The following is a 23,020-nucleotide window of genomic DNA, read 5'->3' on the forward strand; positions in this document are numbered from 1 at the left end:
AAGGCTCAATTATTCGTCTCTACCAATGCCATCTCTGTTAAAGGATGAGTGGTCTATTTTCTTGCATTGCTGAGACAGTCCACATTTTCCACAAATTAAATGATGTTTAAGTTCTATTTTTATACACTGAACAAAAATTCATTCTGCTGCATAAAACATTAAAGTGGTTTAAATTTAAACTGGTGTGGCTTTACAGAGAAAGGTTTAAAGTGTGTAGGTGAACAAAAGCAAAATGAACATGAATATAGCAGAATGACACGGTATGTAGTTCCCATGACAAAAAAAAACAGTAAGCCAGTTGTAAAGCTGAGGTTGCTGTCCACTGTTTGCAACTGACCAGGTTCTCAAATGTTCATTATGAAAGCAAATCCTTCAATGAACTGATGCCTTACCCTCTGTCATGTGCAGTTGTATCCAGCAACCCCAGATTTACCATACATGTGGTACTCTTATCATATTCTTTTCTATTGATGTGCTTCATAAAATTAAATTTTCTTGCCCCATTTTTGCTTTCCCTACTGTAGTACAAATCATAGGAATACAAGAATTAAGATTTATAATAACATTTAAAGGATACATGAAAAGGTAAGCAAAAAACAAAGAGTATGAATTTAAGGTCAACTATGAAAGGTATGCCACCCAAAAGGAGAATTTTTTCCCACTTTTATTTTATATTTCTTAATAACCCTGTAATTTAAGCATATTTTCCATCAACGATCGGAAATATTCGGAAATGACATCATCAATGAACACACTGGGAAGACGGGACAAGCTGAGAGCCGATAATTCGGGCTCTCCCCCTAGCAAAGGTGTTTTGACAGCTATCACCACTGACGTAGCCTCAGTAGGCTACTTCACTTCTGGGACTGCTCACTGGAGCCTTAGGAAAATTGTAGTTAAAAGCCATTTTTAAGCCCCAAGAATAAAGGTGAGAATCTGTTTTATACTTTTATACATTAGGCCACATCATGTACTCTATATAAAGATAAATATACCAAGCATTTAATATATCCATTAAATCTCAAATGGTACCATTAACTCAATTACACATTAAATAGAAACAAGCTTATTGAAAATCACAAAAGATACATATGCACACTTTTCTCAAGCTCTGTACAATACTCTTTTACTGTGTGCTGTTCATGTTCATCACCTAAATCTTGACTTCGCTGAGAACATATGTTGTCATCCATCGCCCATGTGTAGCCACAAATTACGTTCTTTCGAAAATTCTTGATGCCATGCAAGCATGATTGCCTTATTCATCATACCTGCCTGATTCAGCAAATTATTCCTGTACATCCCATCAAATAAATTTCATGAAAAACTTTTTGAATCATCAACTCTGTTCCATACGAATTAATTCATATATTTTTTTAATTTCCAACCAGTTTCTTCTGGAACTGAAGTAGCACTTTAATTTGTTAATAAGACCTCTTGGTAATGTTTCACTTTGGAGCTAGTATATGTACAAGCCTAAATTCCTTGGAATCGACGATGCACACTAAAGATAGGTAAAGTTAAATGCATCTTGCTACATGCGTGCTGAACACTGTAAACATGATTCACACACGAGATTTCTCTCATCGGCATCGCCATAAAGTGAGAGCCACTAAAGCTTTCGGTTTACGATCGAATGGCAACAGCAACACTGACCGAACTGTACCGGTCAATGCCTGCTGAATCCCTCAGCACGACAAGTCGTGAGTCTTACCTGTGGACATGAAGGGGATCCGACAAGAGTATCCGAGAGTTGAGGGTTGTACGGAGTTTTTTCCCCAGAGCTGAGCGAAGTGGAGAGCTCTCTGTTGTGTCTGACTCGCTCAACCCTGGCCGCCGCGATCCGATTCCCACAGCCAACTCGTGACGTCACACGGTGCTATTGTTTCCTCTTCAAGAGGAGAGCGTCTCTGTATTACGTAACACGTTCTGGACAGGCGTCTTTAAGTTTAGGCCTAGTATCCGTCTTTACGTTTCTACCTGCGTCTCGAAAATGAGGCCAGACGAAGCTGTAAACTAAATGTGAATTTTAATAGATTTTTTGTACATATACACAACGTAAGATATGCCATATTTTGAAGATCAGGATCTGAGAGTTCAACAGGTGCCCGTTCTCTTGGATATCTAAACAGTATTATGTAATGAAATCTACGCTTATGAGTGCTGTATTGATTTAACTTAATTATTTCACCTTAGAGTACACAAAATGGGCTGCTTAAAGGATAGTCTGAGTAGATTGGCTGGTAAGTTGAGAAATATTTGGAAGAAATCAGGCCTTTAGTATTAGTTACCGTAGTTCATAGTTACCAATATTTTGAGAAAAATAAAGGTGACACATGAATTGGAGAGGTGGCGGAAGTATTGTCGAATAATTGCAGCAGCGTAAAAACATAGTTCCAAACTTTAACAAAATTAACAAATGACAAATTTTCGTTTCAGCGATAAAAATGCAGTGTAAGAATTTCGTAGCATGTATATATTCCCAAAGTATGAGAGAGATGGTGCGGTCATCAGATATTTAATTTTCTGCACAAAGCTTTGAATTACTACTTGTAAGTTGTTCTTGGTGGATAATATTTACAGAGTCGCTAATAACGTTGTTTTCTGCAGTTGGGCAAGTTTTCCACAATCTTAATTTTAATGACATGTTCAGGCTTCAGAAAAGTCACACAAAAACGGCACTAAGGTTGATTTTGCCTCATATGGTGGAGGTCTGGTAAAAGAATTCTCCAGTTTATATAGACAGAGGTGAATGTGATGTGATTTACAGTTATATTTATTTATATATTTGATTGGAGTTTTACGCCACCCTCGATGAGATTTCACTTATATTATGGAGAAACCCATGAGCAACCGTATATGATTTACAGTTAACTGTGGAGAAAAAACACATGAGCCAAAATCACGGTAATCTTCTGTTATAAACTGGATAAAATAATTATGTCAAAAATAGGTGAATGTAGGTCTTTTCATCATTTCTCATAATACAGGCTTTTCACTTGCCAATGGATACAAAATTCTTGTTAAACTCGCGACAATGAAGATGGCAGGAAGAGTTTTCCCCCTTGATTCAGTTTTCTGAGCGTGACAATCACAGCTGGGTGGTGTAAATGAGACAGCCATCAGTCGGGACTTTAACTGATCTTGTGCTGAAATTCTACTTAAATTTGATTTCGTCAAAGGACCAATGCAACGAGTAAGTCAAACGGTATGATGTAGTCGCATAGAACTGACTGTCGGCTGCCACGTGCGAACTACGATTTGGTTGTTTCGGCGGTTTTTGATCCCATCCTAGCCACTCATTTCTGTTACTCCCCGCTTGTTGGTGTTCGGTCGTATTCTGTGGGCCGCATTTGCGATGGAGGGTTTAGTGTCTTGTTTCCGAAGATTATTAATATAAACCTATTAGAAAATATATTTATGTTTGTTGAGTAAACTAAACTGTACGTGTCGTACGTGGCTTCCTCTGTTCAAGGCATCAAAACATTCAGGAAATTCGCTAGGATTATCTCCCCTTGAATAGGAGATGCTGTTGAAACTTCGTCAGTGCAACCCTCCACATTATATCTATTTGACAGTGTTGTTTGTAAGCAACACAGCCCAAAAGAGACAGGTGTGCATACATGGTGGATTGGGAGTTAATCATTTGCATATTAGACAACTGAAACACACAATATCCACTGCCCAATTTCCGCTGCATTGCAAGTTAGAAGACATACTGTTGCGATGTGATAGTAGTTCAATTCAATTAAACGTCACTTACGGCGATATTTGATGATCTAACAGGTGATGGTCACATTTATGTGGCTGTGAACTATCATGTCAACAAACACTGCGACAAGAATCATTTAATGTAGTTGTGCTAGTATGGGAATACTAAAAATTGAATGCATTCAGTAATTTCTTCAATGTATTGTAAGACCGAAAAAATAATGGATGCACAGTATATCCTGAATATGAAGTGAACATTCAGTATTAAAATAACATGTAACAAACACAGATTAAGCTTAGAGATGACCATATTATGTGAAAGTGCAAATATTACACATAATCAGGATTCTTTAATTAGTGTTAGTAGGGAATGATCCAGGCAAGAAATTGTGCACCCATTGCATTACACTTCATAACTTATACTTTAATGACATTTAATTATACCTCACTGAACCTCCTGGTTTAAAATTTCATCTTGCGCAGGAGTGTCTCATCAGTGTGATTGATGTGAGTTTAAGTCCGTCTCATGCTGGGTTCCTCACTGGTCATTCATGTAAAGGTCTGTGGCAACTTGTGAATGGTTGTGAGTTTCCTCCCACCATAATGATGACCAACATCATATAAGTGAAATATTCTGAATTCTGGTATCAAACACCGACTGAAATGAATAAATAAACTGCAGCAAAACCAGTGAGAACTGTGTTTGAGTGTTAAATAACACTGTAGCTGAGGTGCTGAGAGAACCCACAATGTTGTAAGAAATGGATAAAAATGGAGGAGTGACTGGGCGTGTCGTACAAGACTCTGGAGCTCAATATGGCACACAGTACCACTGTTTAATTTGTGCAGGGCATTCTGATTTCCCACCAATCATGAAAATGGCCATTCAAATAGTTTTTCAGCAACCTGCGGATTGCCATGGGTTTCCTCCAGGCTCCGCCTGGTTTCCTCCCACCATATTGCTGGCCGCCATCATATAAGTGTAGTATTCTTGAGTACGGTGTGAAACACCAATCAAATAAATAAATAAAACTCACCATCATTATATGAAATAACCCTTGAGTAAGGTGTTAAACAACAATCAAATAAATAATTAGTCAAATTAGTATGTCCTTAGGTATTTCATTCATCTTTTTATTTAAAACAAAAAGAAAAGAAAATCGCAATCATAACTATGATCTTGTCAAGACTGACCTTGGCCTCGTAATGATTCCAGATAAAAATTTAATGATTGAGTTACCAACCACCTCTGAAAAAAATAACTTGGCCATTTACATAGTTCTGTTTCCACCCCTCTTTCTCAAAAATTCAGGTTGTATTACTTGTTTTCTTTCCTTTTAATTTATGTTCTTTCTCTAATTTGATGATACATTTGTTATGGTTTTATTTTCTCCCAAACTGATTCCTGATCACCTCTCATATGACCATGACGAGGCCAGTACCTGACCCGGTCTACATGCTGCGAGGTTCTGATAGTCCAATCACAGCGCTTCATTTTGTACAGGACGAGTCAACCAATCAACAAAGAGTTCTTGCCTCAGGCAATGTGAATGGCCATGTCCAGTTGTGGGATTTGAAAACCTACCGCTGTGTGGAATCTCTAGCTTTGGAGGAAGGAAAATCTGTGTTGTGGATTGAGAAGATTCCTGTCAGTGGAGACATCATCACTCAAAGTAGAGCTGGGAAAGTTTGCATCTGGTTAAGGAAAGATGACAGCTTTATCAAGTCAAGTGAGTCTGATACAATTTCCACAGTGGCAACGGGAGTGGGTCATAGCTGAGTGGTTAAGAGACTGGTCTTATGATAGGACATATGATATGCAGGTTCAATCCCAGTCTTGGACATGGAATTTTTGGAATTCTTTCTGTCACTTTTCAGAGGGCCTTGCTAATAATTGGCTCTGGGTGTAGTTGTACACCAACAAGGCAAAATGACCCAGGAGTCTCTCGCCAATGCTCTCACTGTGAGTTCAAGTTTAGCTCGTGCTGGCTTCCTCTTCGGCGGTATTGCTTAAGGTCATTAAGCAATCTGCAGATGGCCATGGGTTTCCCCCGGGCTCTGCCCAATTTCCTCTCACTGTAATGCTGGCCGCGAAGTGAGATATTCTTGAGTATGGCGTAAAACACCAATGAAATAAATAAATAAATCTTTGAGTAGTGTTCTTTGAAAACAACTTGTCTTCTACTAATATATCTATGTACACATAGCAAGGTTAGTCGATAACTTGATTAGTATGACCTTTCTGTTTTTTCTCCACCTGTTAAACTGACTCGCGTCTAGTAGCAGTCAGTTAAAATAAACAAATACTAAATCTCTGATAGATATCATTTGGACAGAATCAAGAAACACTAATTTACTCACATACTTTCCAATGATATGCTTATCAAAATGGTAATAGCATATGAAAGGAAAAGCTGTACTACAGTTCTTCTGATTCTTAACACAGCATTTAAGGCCTTACCCAAGGGGCAGTTCGTATGATGATTACAGGTGTGAATGGGGGAATGGGTAAACATTTTTAACACTTAACTCGATGCCAAAGCATCACCTCCACATGTGGGAACTTTACACTCTACTCAGTCAGAGATGCATGCATGCACAGCTAGTGCCGTCAGAGGCGCTCACTGCAATTAAATACTTGACAGATCGATCAGAAAACTTGTGCCCCGTTTCAGTTGAAACTCTCCAATAATATACATGTAATAAATGATATGTGATTTATAAGCAGTCACTGATGCAGAAACATCATACAAATGTGACAACCGAAAAGTTGTAATCATTCTATGTCATTGTAACTACACCAGAATCAAAATACTTTCCCTCAAAAAAACTATGAGAATTTCCTGTTGGTACCACACAGTCATGACACTTTGTAGGGCTCAGTATGTACTACATACTGTAGTTCTGAAATTCAAATCTGCATGCTTTAAGGCTATTCACAGGGTATTGCCAAGCAGGAGATGTACATTGTAGCATTTAATAAAGGTTTTATAGGACACTGTTGAAGGGAAAATGATATGCTAGAGATCACAGAGTAATTCTCATCAATTTTTAGTGGCCTCCGTGGTGGAGGGGATGAACATGCCAGCAAAGCGCAATGGCTCAGGAGCCTCCCACAAAAGCAGTTACTGCTCATGCTGGCTTGCTCTCCAGACGTATGGTCATGGGGGATGGTCATGGATTTCCCCCACACTCTGTCCAGTTTCCTTCCACCGTAATGCTGGCCATCATTGTATAAGTGAAATATTCTTGAGTATGGCGTAAACACCATCAAATAAATTACAAAATTTTTCCCAGCTCTGATTCAATCTTGTGTACTTGTTGAATGCAGCAATGTATCCAGTATGTTGTTCTTCTGTACTAAATGTATAGTTGTTTACTTTCAGGTTGTTTCCCATCAGGCTCCATGGGCTTCTGCTCAGGCTGTCTTCTTAGCACATCTTCCACCTCACAGCTTGTTGCTATTCCCAGCTCAGGTGACCAATCACAAGTGGACATCATAGATATTCAGAACAATGTACCAGTCATGAAGCTCAAACCGGCCTCAGCCTCCACCAAACAAGGCATGTGTATGGCTATCAAACGTGTCAGCCATGAAACAGATGTTAGCCAAATGCTGGTTGGCTATGAAAGTGGGAATGTCCTCCTATGGGATCTCAGGGCTCAGAAAACTTTGGATACATTCAAGGCTCATGAAGAATCACTTATGTGTTTAGATTGTTGCGCTTCGAAAAAGCTTGGCATATCTGGATCTACAGACACGGTGTTATCTACATGGAAAATATCATCAGATGACAAAATTCAGTATAATAAGGCCATTGAGATCACAAATCCCGGTGTTAGCTGTGTTCTTGTTAGAAATGATGCAAAGCTCTTTGCTACAGGTGGCTGGGATAGCAGAGTCAGAATTTTTGGTGTGAAGAAGCTTAACCTGTTGGCAGTGTTGACTTCTCACACTGACAGTGTGCAATGCTTGACATTCTCTCAAAATAACATGTTAGCCTGTGGATCTAAGGACAAAAGAATCAGCTTGTGGGATATATACAAATAAATCAGATGTGTACTTTTCAGTCTCGCCTTGTGGTTGTTTCTTCTTAGGCCTACGTGTTCAAAGTGGTTAGCTTGTCAGCACGGTGCAACAACCCAGGAGCCCCTCACCAATGTCATTGCCGTGAGGTCAAGACAAGCCCATTTTGGCTTCCTCTCATTTTGGCTTTTCCCATACATGGGAAGGTCTTGCAGCAACTTGCGGATGGTCAAGGGTTTCCCCCCGGCACTGCCCAGTTTCCTCCCATCAATTCTTGCCGCCATTGCACAAGCAAAATATTCTTGAGTACGATGTAAAACAACAATAAAATAAATAAATAAATGTTTCTTCTTTACATATATTGTCTCAGCTAGAATATATTTTCTTGTAATAATGGTAAATGACCTCTTCTGACTGCTTGGGTTAAAAGAAATATTCCATCTATAGAGTTTACCACAGTAAGAGTCTTTGTCACACAACATCGTGATATGACCTAAATATACTCAAAGCGAAGTTAACAAACAATGAAATAAACAAGTCATCGAGTTTTATGTAATTTACTCCGGGCACATTTTTCCCCACCTCCCATAAATCTGGCTGCATGGTGTCATATAAGTCAGAAAATCTTCAGATTGATATTACACATCAATCAGTCATTGAACAAATAAATGCCTACTTCAGTGGAGGCCACCATGGTTAGCTTGTTGGCGCAGCACGATGACTTGGGAGCCTTTTATCAATGCAGTTGTTGGGGCTTGAAGACAAGCTCATGCTGGCGTCCTCTCAGGTTGTACATGAGAAGGTCTTCCGGGATGGTGGTGGGTTTTCCTCCCAGGCTCCCCCGCACCCCCCCCCCCCCCCCATCCCGGCTCTGTTCGGTTTCTCCCCAGGCTCTGTTTATTTCCTCCCATCATATTGCTGTCTTACATAGTATACGTGAGCACAGTGTAAAACACCCATCAAATAAATAAACAAATACCTGCTGATAACACTCTGGTTTTGTGAACTTATAAATAAGTGAATGTGCATATGTTTTTGTGAATTATCAGGAAAATCAACTCAGCATACCTGTATAAACAAGGTATGTATGCTGCTCTTTAAATGCCTCGACATATAACACAGATCACTAGCTTAACTCTGATCTTTTATTTTAGCTCTCAATGTATTCCATAAGCTCATTTTGAAGTTGTTTCATGGGGGATAACTCCCACTGACTTGTTCTGTCAACTCTGTCAAGCTTGAGTGACGTAACTTAACAATCTTGCGCGGTTTCCGGTTTAACTTCCTGCGAAGTGTGAGCTACATGTAGTTGTTATTATGTTGCTTTTAGCCTTCAGGCACGAGATAATTAAGCTTTGTATAATTGCAAAAAACATTTTATAAGACAAAACGATTTACTCAGCAATCAGTCGGTTAGTTTTAGCCAGGGACTGTTTGGCCAGGTGTTCGGCGGAGTGACACAGGACTCCACCTAGTTGTGACTAGTCAAGCGTCATTACCGGCCGGTAAGAGTACGGATCAGAAATCTCAGGGTGACAGATAATCCCTACAACTACAGATCGCTGCTTTTTCTTGTCTTTATTCACCCGGATTGCTCAGCTTGTAAGTATAACCTTCAAATACCAAACCAAAGTTTCTCCTGTGTATTCTAACTTTCAGTTTTCTTGTGTGGAAGTGGACCATGTGTTATCTGCATGTTTTGGGAGGTTTTTTTTTTACGTTAAGCCGATTATGAAGACTGATAAAACCGTATGACACAGTGAGACGCACAGATTATACGACTGTCTGGTCTCACTTTGTGAACTAGCTGTATCCTGTCTGAGCGCTGTTCGCTATAGCGCTAGATGTGTAGGTCTATATTTGTGTGGTTTTATTTCAGTGTTACCATTTTCTGCGCAAATTAGGCCTACAATACTGCATACATTTCCCTGTAGCAAGCATAATACGCCAGCTTTGAGTTCCAGCCACCTCAGCTCCATCAACTTCATATGATAGGTAATGACTAAAAGGGTAGAAAAGTGAGCGTTGTTTTGGTATATTTGACTGTCCATATATTTATTACCATAACAGGTATGAAATTTATGCATCCAGTAACAATAGATATAGATCCACTTTAAATTCAGATATTTTAATTAACTGACAGTCATGGAAGAAAAGTCATATTATCTCCCATTAACATGTGTATCCAAATTACCAAGTTTTAAACCTGTACTCATATAATATTCCATATGGAAATTAAGTGTGTGTGTGTTGGGGGGGGGGGGAGAGAAAGAAGAGAATTCTTGTATATCCTGACCATAGGTAAGTCTACATATGCTTACGGATGTAGGGGTGTGGTTCACTAAAATAATAACTAAAATAATAACCACTTAGTCGGTTTTTGACAGTGTTGCTCCAGCAAACTATTTTGTCTGTACAGGTTGTGAAAATGTATACATCTTCACATATGTGACCCAGCCATAGTGTAGTGGGAAAGTAATATGACTCTAATACGTATACTGTAGGACAATAGGCATATATATTTCACAGTTGTTGTCTAATGTATTTCCCTGACAATTTACACCTTATTTTATTTATTTATTTATTTTTTTTTTTGTTGCTCAATGAAATGTTTCCTACCTGTCCACATCACATGCAGACACACCTAGGAGTGGGTGTGATCACATTTATTGATCAGCCAGAAGTAGTCAGGACCCTAGATCCTGGGCTTGTCATTGATTCTTAATTCAGGCAGTGGTGTCGACAAGGTTGCATATATACCTGTAGTCAGCTTTATCTTGATAGACAGGTAAAGCTTTGTTGTTGCTTATAATAAGGTAAGATACAATGTGAACACATTCCCTCAGAAGTAAGATAAATTTATGAAAGTATTACCTTTATGTAGGTGAGTGATGTGTTGATTTCAGGGGCAGTGGAACAATGGTTTGCACTGGAGTCTTTTCCCAACATCAGCTGTTAGAATAGATAGGAAATATATTCTCACTTCATTTAGAAGGAGAGTATAGTGAGATTGCATCAAGATAAACTGCATTATATCGTATGAAGAGATTGGTAATCTCCCTGAATACCTGCAGGGTAGTATTGTAGTACAGTTTGTGTTATGTGAACCTTAGCAAGTTAACAACCAATCCAAATCTGCGAAATTCTGATAACATGTTAATATAAAGGTATATTTACAGTCTACATGATCTCTGTAAGCATTGGTTTATAAATTACTCAAGCTTTAAATACATGTATGTACGAGTTTATGATGACGTATAATTGATATTTTGCTGTGATGGCTAGCCTAGAATTCACAATGTTGGTTAGGAGTGAATTCTCGGATACGATTACAATGATGGCTCTTGAACACGTGCCAGAAGTAAATCTTAGACAGACACCCTGTGTAAAGGTTATCATGACATAGTTATGTCAGTTTTACCCCAATAGTAAAGCCAGGATGATCTTCAGTTGGTTTATCTAAGGTCACATTGACATTGCGTGTCTGATATGGGTTATGTCTTCCTCTTTGCCTCAATACAAAGATGTGGAAATTTGCATCCACTAGTTTAGACAGAGCTGTTATATGCAGGGCCATTCACATAAATTTCAGTGGGCTGAGGTTAAAGTGTTTGCCTAAAGCTTAAGTCAGTATACATGATAGCACCTATGGGGTAATGGCTCAAACCTGATCATGGACAACGATTTTGTAGATTTTTGAGCCTTAGTGACAATGAGCTGTTAACAGTGTTCATGTGGCCATTTATGGAGTCCAAACTTTCTTTGATCACAACATACATGTATGCATAGCTGTCGGTAACTCAGCGAGGGTAAGTTGTTTACCCAGGCATAAAACTTTTTCCCACTCATAAAACTGACCGTCGTCATATAAGCGAAAAATTCACTTAGATTATATAAATGAAACCAACCAAGGTATCAAGTAAATAAATGTGTCACTTTTAGATAGACGCATAACTGATGCATTTTTATGGCAATTAAATTACACTGTCAACAAAATAGCCTTAAGGATTTTTTTTTTCGTAACAAATTATTGATCGAAATAACCTTTGTGCTGGAGTTACTGTGTGTATTGGTAATATGCTACGAATACCCAGTAGCATGTATCGTCACATTATAAATTCAGGGAGCGCTCATTAAGACTTAAACATATATGTATATGTGCTGTATGTTATTTTTTGTATCAGCCCTGGCTAATGCCACAGACTTTCTGTATATGTATATTACCTATTGTAGGCCTGATATTGTACCACAGCATATGTCTATCACACACTGTATCAAGCATAGTACCATTCTACAATCAGAGGGGTTGTTTTACGTAAAATCCTCAGCACTGAAATCGCAGTTGGATTGGTTCGTTGCTCCCTGCTGACTGTAATCTAATCTGTGCACACTTCAGCATGGGACGATTTGCAGGAGAAATCTGCATTTAGCATTGTAAATGAATAAATTATGTCAACAGCATATCCCAAATCAATCCAAGGACAGGTGATATATGCACTATGTGATGCCTGATAGTCATTATTTGTCCAGCTTTACCTGGTGCTAATAAGGTAAACTAATGAGTATATTTACTGTTTACCAGTCAGGTGAGGTAACACCTGATGCACCTGCGAATTACCTGCTAACGCAAGACTACGGTCTCATCTCTTGATGTGAACAGGTAATTTGACCTGTAGCCTTTGACAACAAAAAGCTGTTGTGCACAAGGTATTTTATCCCAAATGAACAGCAATACATTTGATTTGCCTGTGAGAAACTTATATAGGATATTTCATGATAAAAAGGAGAAGTGCTTCATATTTTTGTACATTCCAGAATTTGTTTCAAAAGGTTGACCTCGTGTCTAGGCCCTTGAACACACCTGTGTGGGAAATTTGTAACAACCAGCACAAAGTGCAGTGTTGTAGTGTAGTTGGTTTGCTAAAATCTGTGATTGCACTATACATTTGCCATTGCTGACAGCTGGTGGAATTTTGTTCCATAGACACTCTTGGTAAGTAAAGGTATCATTTTAAGAAGTATCATTTTTAAGTCAACTTGAGGTGCTGTATTTTGACTTGTTTGGTTCAAGTATGCCAAGGGAAGTGCCTCATGCATGAATGAATATTCATGGAATGTACTTGTATCTGTTATCTTCATACATGCATATATAGGACATATTTGGACAGGTTGACCCGTCAGTCTGAGGGCACAACGTATAAAACGATTTTTTTTATAGTTCCCACTTAAATTTGGGTTTATATGCCTTTATGAGTGAACTAGGGTCAGATTCATTCTTGTTTTATACCTGGATGAAAGTCCCCTCTCACTTGATATCTAACTAAAGGCTTGTCTAAATCTGAATTGCTGCCAAAAAACACTTGCCCTACACTGGCAGCGTGTTGTATAAATGTTGATTTAATATTCAGTATATTCACCACATGAATGTTAATCTGAAGGAGGCACTGAGTTAGCTTACTGTCAGGCTTAACTAGATACTAGTGATCCATGTGCACAGACATGTGAGAGCAGCACTAGTTGTACCAGTTTACTATGTAAAATAAGTACATAACATGGTTTTACTAACCTTTTTTAATTGTTTGTAGCTCTCCTATTTTTTCTCTAATAGTCTTGTAAATGGTGTCGCCTGAAGCCTTCCCTGCCCTTGTACCCATACAGGCTGTGTGACGTGTTAAGCAGACAGGATATGTGGCTGTGAAGTAGACTAGAACCAGGTGTACAAACTCCCCTGTCCGATGTATGGATGTGGTCAGGTGTATCTCAGTGTATCTCTGCCTACCCTTTATCTAAAACAAAATGACATTTGTAATATACATGGAAAGCATGACTAGTTATCCATGACTTCTTGTGAATGAGGATTTACTCCGTCATTTCTGTACATACATTTCTGGTGTGCTGAGAGGTGTGCAGATTGGATATGCAATTAATTAAATATAGCTGTTATTTTCATGTATAATACGGTTTAATTTAGACAGGGTACAGTTGTGCTGATTATATAACAGATTTTGTGAATACAAACAGCTAGAAGTATGTCGAAGAATTCTGAAAACAAACTTAAGTCCTCTTGTAAATGACTGCAGGGGCTTGATTACCAGCATGATCAACATTGTTCAAATTATTGTCGGGGCCTCCGTGGCTCAGTCGGTTAGCGCCGGCCGTATGTGGGAAGGTCTGCCAGCAACCTGCGGATGGTCATGCGTTTCCCCCAGGCTGTGCCGGGTTTCCACCCACCATAATACTGGCCGCCGTCGTATAAGTGAAATATTCTTGAGTACGGCGTAAAACACCAATAAAATAAATAAATAAGTTCAAATTATTGTCAGGTCTCTGCTTCCATTTATGAAGTCAACTCTGCAATTACTGATAGACAAGAGAATGTGAGTGTAACGCAAGCATTGTTTTATTTAGGTAAAATTCTGTGTGTAATTAGAAATAATTATTATTGGCGATAGCTGGCTGACAACCTGTGTTCGCCATGTGTTCCTGTGTATATCAAACCATGTTTATGTACATTCAAAACAGATATGACACAGTGAGCAAAATGAGATGTTGGGTATACCTGGAGATGCAATTGGTTTGGCGTGCAGTGGGTGACTGGAGAAAATCTGTATGTTCCACCCCACTGTTTTCAGTTATAATGACGGTAAACACAGTCGACAAGGAACACACTGTGCCAATTGAGATGAAGCAATGTATTTATAAGTCTGGCGTTTTGTGACTGCTTACCTGTATTATGAAGAGAGTTGGAATGAGTTACACCTGTACAGTAAACTATAAAGAGATGACTCACTGTCCTACATGCTGAATTGGTAGTCAGATATTTATAGACTGTTCACCTAAATGTACCCTCGCCATAGAGTGTCCCACCAACTAGATCTACAGTAGGGATCTTCCTGAAGTCAGCTGTTGGTAAGGAAATATCAAACCATATCCGCAATCTTACCTGAGGTCTTAATACCAACTCACAGACAGGTGAGATAAAACTGGTTTTTCTACCTGGCCGAAATCAGTCTAGGTTACAGACACAGGTATGTGCATGTATTTAGTTTGTACTTATTTAACTTTAACTTGCTTGTCTATCAAGAACATAAGATCTTGTATGTTGTGTTGTGTCAGTCTGAGTGGGCCAGACAAGTTCTTCATGTACTCTAATACACCTCTTTGTAGTTAAATAAGCTAACCTGTAATTATCTCCTAATTACTACATGGACTGATTCAAGCTACCCTATAGGTGTGCATGCAGGTCAGACTGGTGTTTCCTATTCATACTGTCTTTACTTATCAGTATTTTCACTTGATGAATTATTTATATGTCAAATGAATAAAAATGTATGGGTACATACTGTAAGCTCCTGTCTGATGAGATAGGACATTTTGTTGAATATACGTGAGATGAGCTTGATTACAAGTGGTAATGCTCATTTTGTGTTCATTGTAACAATGACCAAATAACAGCAAGCAGTCATGCTGTATGACGCTTCTTTCTGAATCATACCATAGTTTTGGATTATCAAGTAAAGACTGTTCACTTTGTATGAGCCTCAATATAAATGTACTTGTAAATTTTGAAAATGTTAAGTTCGCCTCCTGAAATATAAAACGTGTTCCGTCTAATTTCTGTGTGATTTTAGATGAAAATTGTGTACACCTGGAATGCTTATATTTATACAACCTTGAACCTTGTTTACATCAAGAGGACACCAAAGACAGCCTTTAAGTACAGACATGCAATGTTTGGTAGTACATGTACATTTATTTGATATGTGTTTTATGCCCTACTCAAGAATATTTCACTTACATGACAGCAGCCAACATTATGGTGAGAGGAAATGGTGCAGAGCAATTGGGAGGAAACCCACCACCATTCGCAGGTTGCTGACAGACCTTCCCACATACGGCCTGAGAGGAAGTCAGCCTGAGCTGGACTTGAACTCACATACACATTCAGACGATTTAGGTTACATTTATGTAAAGGTCGTCCTAATTACATAGTGTAACATGTAAGTATGTGATTGCAAAAGTAAACAAGCCTGTGCATTATCCGTCGTACAGATACATTTGTACAATTAGACTTGTTGTTTGATTTGAAATGTGGCCTGTTCATGCATGCTTGCTTGCTACACGTAGTACCTGTACAGCATCTTACCTGAAGAATGCTCTAACCCATAAACACGACAATCAGGCTGGCTTCCCTGAAGATCACTGTGACCAGATATACATGTACGTGGTGGATTGTTACAACTACAGGTGTCAAATTAGCCCTGTCTTTGTTCTCACCCACAGTACTGATTGCTGTTCATTATCTTCATTCATCATGCATTCATTGAAGAAACTTTTTTTTTTCAAGATCTGCCTGGTTGTAAAACACAATAACCTTGTTGTTACATGAGTATTTATAATGATTATGGAAATAGATATGAATTTGTCCAAGACTTGCCTTTGAGCAACAAACTCTGTAGGGCTAGTGTTGTACACTATGAGTGAGCAGCCTATTTCTGCACACGAAAAGCTGCAATGTGCAGTCGATATTTTCCAGAACAAATCCAAGGAAATTCGAAACATCAGTGGCAAATGAGGTGTGTATAAATGTTAATTTGTTCGAATTTAACAGCGTCATGGACTGCCCTACTTCTAAAATTTGGGACACCTGGTCTGCTCATTTTAGCCAATATGTATGTAATCCTAGCATGAATATAGTTTCTTTTTTCTCACAGAGTTAGACCATCTAATGAACATATTGATAACTTTACTTTTCCAAAAGGCTGGTAGAGAAATGGTGATATCCTACTTTCAACACTACTACTATCTGTCCCAAATTTTAGAAGAATTAGGCTATTTAGGGTTGTCATGGAAGTATACGTATGCATGTACATGCATCTTCATGAAACTGTCAAAAAATCAGATGACCCCTGATACTGAGGTCAGAGGTCAGCTAAATATAAGTATGGAAGCTTTATAGTGTTTTTAGATTTTACAATTCACACTGTAGATGACATGTTTTCTTGGGTGTATTGAGGTGTGAAAAATGTACTAGCCTAATTCCTCAACTTTTTCGTGTATGAAAGAACAGATTTCAGTGTGATTTATGCACCTTTTCACTTTGATTTTTGAAATAAATCCACATTGGTTGGGTTGACCAATTTCAGGCCTTTACAGAAAGTATAGATTCATCAGTCTACACAGTATAATGACCTCAGAATATGCTTGAATAAAATTCTTGCACACATGTGGAAAGGTTAAAGAACCAGAGTAGTTCCGGTACCTGTAGCCATGGTAGTTTATTTATGACTATAATAGCAGGAACTGTACGTGTGTACAAAAACACTGAGCCCATGAATAGGGAAAACTACAAAACTATGCCGATGGAGGAGTGGAGAGCCTTTTCTATTGACATCAATCATGCACTTCAGGGTACTGACTAGACATGTACGTGTGTGTATTTGTGAAGTGTGAATGAAGGTGTGAGTCAGAAATGAGGATGCACAGCTAGAAGTATATCATAGCAAAGCATAAAAGGAATTGATCCTCATTAGAGAAGATTGGTACAAATAGAAAAATGTGTATAGTTGAGAAATCACATCAATTAACTGAAAGGTGACATGTATGTGAATGAAGTTCTGTGGGAATTTTCTGTTGTAATTAATAGCAACCAGTATATTTTGGCAGAATTACATGTATATCATTGCGTAACTTCGTCTACCATTTGTCTCTCATGGGACGGTTTTGATCATGTCAACAAATTTCATAGTATTTAGGTGTTTGTTTCTCTATGGTTTTTGTGTCCCTATTTTGTTCCAGTGATTAAATGAATAGTTGGGGTTTAACATACTTTTTCAATCATATGACAACAATATTTAGGTTGACTTCATGCTTCAGTAAGCATTAGTTATATGCATGTAACTTCATACGTGTATATGTTTTCTTGTGTTTATATATGACATAAATATATTACCCACATTATAATCTCTATTTTATATCAGTACACATTTTCATCTTGTCAGATGTTTAAGTTGATCTATTAGGCTTGGCAGTTCTTCGATTTGGACATCTGTGACTACAAATTTAAGTCGCAGAAATATCTGTTACGTTTTAATTAAGTAGATGTGCAGTACAGTGTACATATATTTGCATTTACATTGCACATAAGGAGCATACAGGCGTAAATACGCTTAAAAATTAGATGATACACTTCTAAAATTAAAACAGAGCTGACATGCATGTACCTATGATTTCTTGAAGAGAGAAGCTAATGTAATGGAATAAAAAAATATCATGAGAACAGCTAGCAACATATGCACATAAAACACGTCAGATTCATACTATATACTGCCAATAATTAAAGTACAAAATAATAAATTCTTAGGCCCTAGATTTGGATTTAGCTAGCTCTGTAGGGCTGTGATTACATATACTATCACAGCTCTGTCTTCTTCCATCAGCTTACCTTGAACACCTGTGTGCTTTCCTTGCTGGCTTTAAGAGAAAAAAACACATTTATACAAACTATACCTTAACTGAAAGAGCTATACAAACTCTGTGGAATTCTATTTTTTTTATTTTTTTTTAGATTTTTTAAAGTTGTAAGAGAAAAAAGGGTTTTGAACATCAGTATTGTAGCGGGATTTAAGGAAGTAGGATTTAAGAAATAAATTAAACGTAGGGAAGTTTCATTTATTCATGTTTTAATGAATTTTCACGAAAGTTTAGTTAAGATCGTTATCTGACGCCATACTAGTTAATTTATGGAGTCAGTATTTGCCAGTGTAGTGTTTATTTATTCTGGCACGAAGTTTTAAACTTACGTTTATCTGTTTCATGTACGAGTGATTTTAGAAATTGAACCAGTATTTTCCCCACCACAGTTTGAAAAGGAATTTATCATTTAATACCCTTTTGAGGAAATTGGTTATACTTTTTTTTATGGATAAAAATATTGACTTCAGACATTGGCATTTACATTTTGGCTTCATAGCAAAGCCATTATTTTGGAGTTCTTGATTGTGATCATGATGACATCATTGTGTCATCTGTATTTACAAACTGTCAAATATTGCTCTTCTGACCAATCAGACTCTCCTGATTTGGTTCATTGCTCCACCCACACCATGTGGAAATCTATAAATAGGCTGATTTTTCAGCGTCTGCAGATGGCCTTGGAATCTGCAGAGAGTTGGTACCAAATTGCTGGTAAGCATTCTCAGTAAGTAGCTATTTTATTAAGAGTGGGAAAATTCTTTCACCGTGAATTTGGAAACAGTCGCAGTATCAGGAAAAGTGATTTGTGACCCAGGGACAGTTGACACTTGCTGGGAATCAGTCCCAGGAAGCCAGGAATATAGTGTCAAAAATCTGGGAATTTTCCCAGTCCCAAAATACTGGGAATCCAGCTCCAGTCTCAAACAAGTGGAACTTGTCTGAGATATCAAAAGTGGACCACAGAGACTGTATGCCAGAATAAATCAACTGAACTTTGGTACCATAATTTGAGACAAGAGTCTCATGAGACTTTCCCCAGTCCCAAAATTCTGGGACTCTACAGTGTCACGAAACCTGATAATCCAGCTCCAGTGTCATGCAAGTAGAATTATCTGAGATATCAAAAGTGGACCACAGTGGACTATATACCAGAATATATCAGTGGAACTTTGGCGCCATAATTTGGGACAAGAGTCTCGTGAGACTTTGTCTCATATGACACTCAACTGGGACTCTGTCCCATATGACACTTAACTGGGACTCTGTCCCATATGACACTCAACTGTTTGGTACTTGTGTCAACTGCTGGTTCCTCCCTCGTCCTAATAAATATTCATCATCTGATTCACTGAAAATCTGTTGTTGGAGAACTTTCATTTCGTATAAGAATTTCAAATCTCATGTACAAGTCATACTGGATACCAACCCGAGTTCAGGAAATGTTATGAAATGGGATCCAAATAGCAGCGGCCTCTCCGAGGTCAGGGGAAAGAATCCTGATAGGTTTGTTCATTTAACAAGCTTCACTCGGCACGTTAAATATCACACAGGACCAAAGTGATTGAATGGTGTCGCACTCATAGGTACCTGCATACTTGAGAAGGCACCATGAGAAACGAAAGCACATAAGACAAGTACAACAATTGAACCGCTACAGTATTTTCTACTGGTTCTTCCCTTTTATTTTATCTATATACCTTTGTATATTTTTATTTTCTTCTGGTTCTTCACAGTGACGCCAGGGTGCTTACGGTTTTACTCTTACCATATGATTAACATGATTTCCCAGTCTCAGCTAAACACTTATGTATATCGTAATAATGATGGATTTTAAGGTCTATGAAAGCGATGTCTAAAAGGGAAGAATTCGGGATGTACTAGAGGGCCACACCATACCTACATGTATGGCTGTTGTCTGCCAAACTGTGTCTTAAGTGACATATGCTGAAGAGCTACTGGGCAAAGCTAAGCTCGAGGACGTATGTAATCTGTTCAAATGGCAGCGTAAAGGAGACCTCTAAGCCTTCGATGTGTGACTATTAAATACTCAAATAACAAGCCCTGCTAACAGAAAATTTAGATATTTTATTTAACTTCGAGTGGAGCTCTTTCATTTAAGCTATGGATCGTATAAATGTGTTCGTTTGTTTTAATATACTACTGCTGTGCACCAAATAATTTGTCTGTCCATAGTCTCAGCTATGGGTTCCAGTTAGCTGTTCCCATGTGTCATGACCAATAATTTTTAATCCACACAAGCATGAAAGTAGTGGAAACTGGATAAATTCTAACTCCAGCTGCCATGTTTGAATGCATAGCTTTTGTTAGACTTTTTCCTTTTCTAAGAACACAAATATATATTAGTATATGTCAGTTATTTCTATCCCTGAAATATAATTTACATGCTATAGCCTAACAGCTCTAAAGAAAATGGTTAATTCCAAATACTTAAATTGTAGCAGTGATGGTTTTAACCTCAGAAACTCATGCCTGTTTCAATCTTTCCGAGTGTAGATGTCTAAAAACATGCAGCCGACATTCATTTTTCCGGATTTTGGGGAATAATACATTAATATTAATTTACACAATTAATATAGAATGCTTCTAATTTAATGTTAAGATCATTGATACGTTCTATTTATCATATACATCCATGCAGAAAAAATGGAAGAAAAGTATATAGTGAATAGACCTATAAAAATAAACTATTACCTTTTTTATTCTTTATAAGAACATTCAAAAATAATATTTTTCTTGTGAACTATAATATGATTTGGTTTGAATTTCTAAATAATCAAAATTGTTAAATTAGCGCGCTAGCGCAGCGTAATGACCCAGGTGTCTCTCACCAATGCGGTCGCTGTGAGTTCCAAGTCCAGCTCATGCTGGCTTCCTCTCCGGCCGTATGTGGAAAGGTCTGTCAGCAATCTGCGGATGGTTGTGGGTTTCCCCCGAGCTCTGCCCGGTTTCCACCCACCATAATGCTGACCGCGGTCGTATAAGTGAAATTTTCTTGAGTACGGTTCAAATAAATAAATAAATAAATAAAATTTTTAAATAGTAAAATTGTAATAAGCTATAACCTCTATGCCATGCTTAAATATTTCACCCAAGCAAATTAAGTATAGTGGTTCATAGAATAAGCTTATATTTGCTTGACAGAAAGCATTTCGATAATAATGTTAGAGACATCAGAGACAGTCATTTTGGCAATACTGTTTTCAAAACGTACGTGTACAACACTCATGAGAGGAAAGCCGTTGGACCCGAGTGACAGACTGGGTCATACGCTTTGATGACAAATTTTTAGATGGAAAACAAAGTCACGCTATATGAATTCCCGTCAACAAATATTTGACATCATGTGTGGTAACTGTCGGATATATTTTGTCTGTTAATTAAGACAACAGGGCTTTTGTCCATCAAGGCTTTTATCCTGGATTCGAAACCATATGTGATCTGTTTAGAAAGACGAGTTCTAGGACTCTTGATAACATTGTTGCCTGTTAGCTGTGTTGCTAATGAGAGATTTCGATGACCTATATTTTGTAGCGCATATGTTTCAGACCAAGCCCGCTTGAGCCACATGTTAATTACATAATGATCAGCAACAATGCACAGCTCGGTTTTCCATTCCCAATTATTGTTTTTGTTCACTACAGGGAAATAGCTAGCTTGATTTACAGCTTTGTCAGACTCAGGAATCAACTGCTTTGCTTAATATTTGTTCTTTGTACATATTTTTCTATTTACAGTGCATACATTTATTGCAATATTTATTCGTCGTCATATGACCGAAAAATTGTTAAGTACGACATTAAACCCCATCCACTCACTCACTAAATATTTGTATGTCACAAGTGCTAGGCTTTTAGTGCTACACCAGTCTGCTTTTTTGCATCATGTTATATTTAAAGTGTTCTTGATTATTGATTGGTAATCTGATACACACATGTACATTACCTGTACATGTACTATAATGTCAGTGAATGGATTCAACAGTGTTGGAAAAAAGAGAGCACTTAGAAAAATGAATATAAACCCTACATATGTTGTACATTATCTATGTGCAGATATGTAGCTAGGTCAACAAAATACATCCTCATTATATGTGCTTACATGTACCTTTGTAATCTCTCTTTGATTTGGTTTGTATTTGGTTCCTTCATCTAATTGTAACTAGGTGATTATCATTTCATGAAGCGCCTATAGCTTAATAAAGGAGCCTGGTGAAGATGAGTTTAGATAAATTCAAAATATAGGCACTATGTTTGAAATAAATAAAAGTACACTTAAAATTTGAAACTTATCACATGCGTTATATAGGGTAGGCAAAAGCTTTGTGGAATTGACTACAAGATACATGTATCCCAGAGCAATTAATTGTAAAATATATTAATATTTCATTGGAATGTGAACAGAGACTTGTCACTAATATTATTTTGTCTCTTTTACTAGGTGCAGTTAATCAGCTAGTGGGCAATCATGGATGGGGGAAAACGGGTCTGGGTGCCCCATCCCACGGAGGGCTTCAAACTGGGGCGTATTGTGGACATATCAACCAATCTGATCACTGTGGAGCCATTTGATGCCCCAGGAACGGTAAGTCTTCATTTTTTTTTAACTTCAAATGCAAGAAAATGAACCAAAGAAAATTGAAACCGTGTTAATTTGCCAGCACTTTCAACTGAAACATACATGTGACAGTTGTATTATCAATAAAAACACATCCACAAGTAGTGAAAAGACACATATTAAGCAGAAACTGGTGGTTAACTCACTGATTATTTAAAGAGCTACTTTGAT

At 37.8% G+C, this 23,020-nt stretch overlaps 3 protein-coding genes across 7 annotated transcripts in view; 2 read left to right on the plus strand and 1 right to left on the minus strand.

Annotated features, from left to right (window-relative positions):
- LOC135482120 (pleiotrophin-like) overlaps positions 1 to 1,828 on the minus strand; it is a 42,391-nt gene extending 40,563 nt beyond the window's left edge. The window contains exon 1 of the mRNA XM_064761964.1: positions 1,715 to 1,828. The gene's annotated coding sequence lies outside the window, so the exon portion shown is untranslated. The remainder of the gene's footprint in view (positions 1 to 1,714) is intronic.
- A 1,259-nt stretch (positions 1,829 to 3,087) lies between these two features.
- LOC135481908 (guanine nucleotide-binding protein subunit beta-like protein 1) lies at positions 3,088 to 7,781 on the plus strand. Of its 4 annotated transcripts, none has more exons than XM_064761684.1 (3): positions 3,088 to 3,196; positions 5,151 to 5,441; positions 7,098 to 7,781. In XM_064761684.1, exons 2-3 carry the CDS (start codon positions 5,168 to 5,170, stop codon positions 7,760 to 7,762), a joined length of 939 nt encoding a protein of 312 aa, XP_064617754.1. In that variant the 5' UTR covers positions 3,088 to 3,196; positions 5,151 to 5,167; the 3' UTR covers positions 7,763 to 7,781. The 4 variants fall into 4 exon arrangements, with proteins under 4 accessions (XP_064617754.1, XP_064617753.1, XP_064617756.1 ...); XM_064761683.1 differs by having other exon boundaries at positions 3,089 to 3,196; positions 5,146 to 5,441; XM_064761686.1 differs by having other exon boundaries at positions 3,113 to 3,196; positions 5,216 to 5,441.
- Positions 7,782 to 9,059: 1,278 nt separating this feature from the next.
- LOC135482133 (unconventional myosin-VI-like) overlaps positions 9,060 to 23,020 on the plus strand; it is a 47,875-nt gene continuing 33,914 nt past the window's right edge. Inside the window, exons 1-2 of one of the 2 annotated variants that reach the window (XM_064761979.1) lie at positions 9,060 to 9,340; positions 22,673 to 22,816. In XM_064761979.1, coding sequence (XP_064618049.1) covers positions 22,700 to 22,816 — 117 coding nt within the window. In that variant the 5' untranslated portion in view covers positions 9,060 to 9,340; positions 22,673 to 22,699. Of the gene's footprint in view, positions 9,341 to 14,607; positions 14,767 to 22,672; positions 22,817 to 23,020 lie in introns of those variants that run through there. The other variant, XM_064761980.1, reaches the window with a different exon arrangement.

This window comes from Liolophura sinensis, chromosome 1 (assembly GCF_032854445.1).
Source record: "Liolophura sinensis isolate JHLJ2023 chromosome 1, CUHK_Ljap_v2, whole genome shotgun sequence".
Classification (NCBI taxonomy): domain Eukaryota; kingdom Metazoa; phylum Mollusca; class Polyplacophora; order Chitonida; family Chitonidae; genus Liolophura; species Liolophura sinensis.

Excerpts from the sequence above, each read along its gene's own strand:
- LOC135481908 (XM_064761683.1), top strand. The coding sequence starts at position 3,111 with ATGAGACAGCCATCAGTCGGGACTTTAACTGATCTTGTGCTGAAATTC. Across the intron at positions 3,197-5,145 it reads TCAAAGGACCAATGCAACGA|GCCAGTACCTGACCCGGTCT; the intron begins GTAAGTCAAACG and ends GACCATGACGAG. Across the intron at positions 5,442-7,097 it reads TGACAGCTTTATCAAGTCAA|GTTGTTTCCCATCAGGCTCC; the intron begins GTGAGTCTGATA and ends GTTTACTTTCAG.